The sequence below is a fragment of the Furipterus horrens genome, unplaced genomic scaffold, assembly GCF_987537825.1.
Source record: "Furipterus horrens unplaced genomic scaffold, mFurHor1.1.pri manual_scaffold_10, whole genome shotgun sequence".
Taxonomy (NCBI): Eukaryota; Metazoa; Chordata; class Mammalia; order Chiroptera; family Furipteridae; genus Furipterus; species Furipterus horrens.
In genome coordinates, this window is record NW_028327180.1 from 33,060,643 (window position 1) to 33,066,583 (window position 5,941).

Below are 5,941 nucleotides of genomic sequence, written 5' to 3' on the forward strand. Positions count from 1 at the left end.
TAATGCATAAATACGTGTTCATATCTGCACACACCATATTTTTCTACTCTTCAGTGCCCAAATCCTGTGGATCTATTGAGTTTCCATGAAGCCCCCTTTCCTGTTCTTCCTGACTAACTCCTACTTACCCTTAAAGATTCTACTCAAGACCATCATCTCCTCCAGGGACCCTCCCTTGCCTCCCCCAAAGCTCTGTTTGGTGCCCTAAGTTTCCACAGCATCCTGTACATAAAACTATTATAGTTCTTACCTCATTGTATTAAAATTATAACCATATAAAAGATAGGACTGCGAGGGCAAGAATCTTCTCTACTCTCTCCATCCCTAGAACCCAGCACAAAGCCTGGCATAGAACACCATGAATGTTGGCCACATTGAACTGAATGAATCCCCACTCTTTCTGCTCTCCAGAGCTCTCTATCTCCATGCCCCATGCTGGTTTCCTCCCGCACAGCCATAGTGACCCTGGCCCTAGCATGTGTTCCCACACTGGTTCTGTGCCTCACTTCTTACCGACGTGAGTCTGAAGAGGGGAGGGGTGGGCTCATGGTCCTCTCACAGTTGTAAAAATGTTTTCCCCATGCCAAAGTCATGGCCAGTGTTGCAGAACCTCCTTTCTCTACAGAAATTCATGGAGACAATGACAGCCAAGTTTGCTACACTTGTGCTCAGAGATTTGAGGACTGGACAAAGACTTAAAGGCTCAAAGGAAAACATCGTGTTCTATAGACAACCTGGCCGGAGCTAAGAAAGAATGCCAACTAGACCTGGGGACTTCTGGGCACTAGTCCCAATGGTATGAGGGCATCTGATCTTAAAAGCAAGCACTGAGGCCTTTCTTCCCTGGGTTTTTAGCCAGTGACTAGCTCCAAGCCAATATCTCCTCACAGAATGTCCTAAGACTCCACACATAATCAAATCTTGCTCAGTGTAATAAATTGATTCACCTGATTACACAGTTCCTTCCAGGCAGATGTGCCTGTCTCTTGATCGCTTGGGACAACCAGACCTCACTGTCCTCTCTGAACTTCTTCAGGTCAGAGTGAGGAAGTAGTTGTTGTGTATAACCTGCTGGATTCTTCCTGCTTGAGTCTGGGCTTGGGTTTGGCCCGAAATCATCTCTCAGAGTTTACAGGGTCTCAGAGAGACTGAAACTGTAATCCTAACCATCACCTTATGCCCCGCCCCAATATACAGTTAGAGAAACATGGGGGAAGGGTGCAGGGTGCAGGGTCTGGGGCCATTCCCTAGGAAAGCCAGGATTTAAGTCAGCTTTTGCCAGTAATCAGAGAAGTCATTGCATTCAGGTCCTTCATTCATCTGGTCTGAAGTCCCCCAGCTGCAAAGAAGCAGACAGCAATACACTCTCACCCTCTAGCTTCCATGGGTTCTCCCATCATCTCCCTAGGGCAGAATGGGGCCGTAGTGCAGCCCCAACCATCCACCCCAGCTTGAAGAAGGGGTCTCCACATCTCCTACGGGGAGTTCTGGGCTCTAGGATCCCTTCATCAGACATGATTGGCTACCTCATTGTATTAACTCTGATCTTCCTTTTGACATGTGTGCTTCCAGCTAAAGGGATGGGTGTAAGTTAAGCTGGGCCATGGGAATGTGTTCCAGGCCTTCCCCAATTGACATCTCCAAGGAGTCTCTAGAGATGGGCTGGATGTGGGGACAAAGATTCTACAGGAGGCGGCTGGTCTAGGCAATTGCATGAGCCCTCTTTAAACTTTGTGGTCCTGTGCTCTGTTGTGAAAGTTTGGGCTCCTGTTCAGAACCTCAGGACTCTCCACTCCCACGTTCCCTAAACCCCAGATATTAGCCAGAGAAGCGAAGGGGTGGGTGCTCTGCGTGCCCACTGGTGCTTTCTGGGATTAGTGAGTTGGAGCACAGGTCCCAGGTATTTTCACTGTAATCCAGGAAGCAGAATCTCTTCCAACTTTATTTTGAATTTAACATGAATATACGGAGCCTGTGGCTCAAAACCACCTGCATGGAGGCACATCTTGGTGTGACTGGGTCTGAACCTCCACAGTTCACACGATAAAGAGCCGAGAGTTCTAGGAAACAAAGATGAAGAAAGAAAGCACCGACAGAGACCCACTAGAGAGAGTGAATCCATCTGTACTTCTCTGGCAGTTTTGCCCAACAAGGCCTCAGGCAAGAAACAGGAACTCTCAGCACAATTGGAGAAGCTGCTGCCCAAAAGTCAGAATGGTGGTTAATCAGGACATGCATGTGTGCAAAGGGAAGGGTCCGTCCTGAATACTCACTAATCTCCAAATGCATTTGAGGTCTGCTTTTTAGAATTGTGTACAGGAGGGGCTCAGAAGTATTTAGAAAATGTTGGGTTCATGCCTCGCATATTCCTTAAGGCATGCTTGAACAACTTAAAGCATATGGAGAAAGATAGAGTTCCAGACCAAGAACCCAAAGAACTGAATATTTGATAGCAACATAGCCCATGGCTTCTTTCCTTCGTGCAGTCCATTCACCAATCTGAGCCTTGTTTTCTCCATCTCTAAAAGAATGAGGTGGTGTCACTGAGCCCGAGCTATGTTTATTTATGGTAGCAAATGGTCAGGATACAGCCTGTGTTCTACCAGCTGGAATCACATGCCCAGTGCAGGGTCTCCTGGAAGCCTTCCATGGTGTCATGCAAGGGAATCCTCAGCCATGACATAGCACTGACCTACATTCTTCTCTTCTGCTAGCTCCCCATCTCTCCCCCACTCCAATTCCAACCCACAGCAGTGCTCTCAGCTGTATACATATTGTTGGAACCAGAATGAAACTCTCTTAGTGATGATTGACATTCACTAAGAAGTCTCTTGGAGAGGTTCTGTAAAAGAGAAAACAAAACAGCCATGTGCCCTGGCTGGTGTAGCTCAGTGGATTACACGCAAGCCTGTAAACCAAGGGGTCACCGGTTCCATTCCCAGTCAGGGCGCATGCCTGCGTTATGGGCCAGGTCCTCGGTTCGGGGCACATGATAGGCAACCACGCATTGATATTTCTCTTCCTCTCTTTCTCCCTCCCTTCCCCTCTCTCTGAAAATAAATAAATAAAATCTTTTTAAAAAGCAGCTATGTAATAATAATAATGAGGGAGAAGGAAGAGGAGGAACCTAATCTATGCCAGGATAAGTGCAATGCATTGTGTAAGCTTTATCTCATTTCATCCTCAGAAAACCCTCTTACAGGGGACATTTGGAGTAGAGGAAGCTGAAGAAGTTCAGACATGCTAAATGATTGATCCAAGGACATGTGACTGCAAAACAAAATGTAACCAGTAAAACCATGCTCTACTGCCACTGTACAGACACGGAATCTCATGGCCATGGGCCACTTGGGTACAAGGCTGCCTCCAGGCACAAGAATAAAACCAATGTTAGTGTCTTCTCAAGTTTCAGTCCCCCCTCCGCCCCCCCCCACCACAACCTCAGGGGAGACTGACTTGCTGACTCTTTCTCAGAGCTGTGTCCCTATAGCTCCAGGGATACACAGTCTTGTTCCACTCCTGACACAGGGCATCGACCCTTGAACACAGCATTGATCTGGCTCTTCCTATGAGAGACCAAGGGAGAGCTCCAACTGACTCCCCCAAAATCAACTTTTCCCAGAACCCTAAAGTTCCCAAATGCTAATCACCCTTTCAGACAAGCCATTTGGAAAATACAGCCCCTTGGTGAACTTTTCTGGGGAAAGAGTTCTGGTAGCATACGCTTCCAGCCCAGTGACTAAGTCTGCCACCTAAAGAGAAGGCTACTCTTTCTCTGCTTTATCTGAGCACCTCCCTCACTCTTGGTCAGGCCAGCAGTTGACACCTTGAGCCCCTTTGTTTCTTGCAATACAGCAACTTCTTGCTCACATCCTTTCTGGCCTTCAGTGAAGCCTGTGTTTTATAACATCACTTCTCTGGGCTCCCATGTTCTCAGTGGGACTCAGAATTAAAAGAGAAGCAAAGTTGACACTTTCCCTGCTGTTTTTCTATCAAGATACATTGGAAGTCATAGGGAAATTGTTCACGCCTGGGCATGGACAGGGCCTGGTCTCTGATCCTGTTCTATCTTGACTTAGTGCCTTGTCCCATGATTTGAAGAAGAAAAAGTAGCATGGAATGGCTGAGGGACTCTTTCCTCTAACCCTGTATGAGCCTGTCTCCCCTGGGTGCCCTTCCAGGTAGAACGAGGTCAGCCCCACTCAGGCTTGCCCAGCCCTATAAAGGAACCTCCCAGGCAACCACCTTCAGGAAGCACCAGCTCTGCCCTCCTCCGCAATGAGGCCCTGTCTCTCTGGGGTACTCTTCCTCCTGATAATCTCATTGCCTACAGGTAATACGGTGGGTATGGGTCTGATGATGAAAGTGGGGTTCTTTGGGGGACTGTGGTACTTAAAGCCCCTGTGGATATAAGCCCAGCAAGGGGACCCCAGTATCAGATGGACCCTCAGGTTAGGAACAGAGTGGTCTTCAGTCCCTGCCCTTTTCCTCTGTTGATACATCCTGAAGAGCTGCCAAAGATAAGAGAAGGAAGCCGATTCTACAAAACGCAGATCGCTATTCAGCTCTCCAGAGCCCTACTTCCCCTCATCCTCCTCTGATCAGCCTCGGACTCAGCGGCCCTCGCTGGAATGTAGTAGAGATGAGAGAACAGAATCCAGAAAGTAAATCACAAAAATAATAAAGTATCCACCAGGAAGAGAAGACAAGCCTAGGATTTCTCCCAGCCTCATGAAGACTGATTTTTCTTTCCTGTGTTTTTTGTTTTTTTTCTTTTCTTTTTTATCTTCAGGGAATGGTTTGCTTGGAAACAATGGAGTAGAAGTTCCAGCCTGTACCGTGGTTGGTGGCAAATGTTTTCTTGGCTGTAGAGTTGGGTGGCAATGGGTTTCCTTCTGTCACAGCTTACTTTCTTGTTGCAAAGAATTGAAGAAAAACAGACCCCCCCAGGTCAAAGAGTACTGACTTTCACTTCCTGGGTCCAATTAAAAGGATACATGAATGGCTAAAAAGACGAAATCTTCAATCTGTGTGTGAGCATGATTAATGAACCATGGTGGCCAATGCGGGACAAATTCTAACCAATTTACTGAAAGTGGCATTGTAGTGAAAGGTACCACCTGTTACTTTTTTTTTTTTTTGGCCTTCCCATAGTCATCACTAATTCATATTTCAAGTTCAAATTCAATTGATAAGTACCTGATATTAGGTCCAAGGATATAACATCAGCTGAGTCTAATAGCAATAGCTCACCATGTGGCAGTCACATTTTTAAGTAGTTTAAATATATTAAATCACTTCATTTTCACAGCAGAATCTATTATTTCTCCCATTTTGCAGTTAAAGAAACTTTCCAAGGTCACATGAGTAGTAATAGTTACTTAGCACTGGGTATGAACCCAGGTCATCTTGAGCCAGTGTCTTCACTGTTGAGTTAGATCACCTCTCAATTGCTAAGTACAGGAATCTGGCTGGAAGTATAGGCTGTAGTGTGTAGTGGCTGTAGATTGCAGCCTAATGAAGAATCAAGAATCCAATAGATCCATGAAACACCAAACCCCTCAAAACTTCCTATGGCTTAAAGCTATAATGCTCCTGGTGGCTAAGTTGCATTTGTGACTCTACTCAGAGGCTCTGATGATCCAAGCCCAGTGCTACCCAAAGAGTCTGCACACAACATTGCTCTTCTCACCACTGCAGGCTAACAATGGACCAGACAGATCACCTGCATCATGATTGTCTGGAGCATTGTTCCAAAAGCACTTCCTCACCACCCCACCAGTGTCCCCGCCCAGAGGCAGAGGTCACAGGTCTTTATCAAGACCCTTCTCAGAAAAAAGACCAGCAGCTGAGTTGGGGTGGGGGGGTTATTTTTCCAAGGATGTGCCTGAAGGAAACACATCTGAATGATCTGTGCCAATAGGGCTTAATTTTTGAACTC

At 46.6% G+C, this 5,941-nt stretch overlaps 1 protein-coding gene across 1 annotated transcript; it reads left to right on the plus strand.

The window, feature by feature from the left end:
• The first annotated feature begins 4,278 nt into the window (after positions 1 to 4,278).
• On the plus strand, positions 4,279 to 4,965 carry DEFB136 (defensin beta 136). The gene is made up of 2 exons (XM_090290167.1): positions 4,279 to 4,333; positions 4,793 to 4,965. The coding sequence occupies exons 1-2, from the start codon at positions 4,279 to 4,281 to the stop codon at positions 4,963 to 4,965; spliced, it is 228 nt and encodes a 75-aa protein (XP_090146293.1).
• The last annotated feature ends 976 nt before the right edge of the window (positions 4,966 to 5,941 follow it).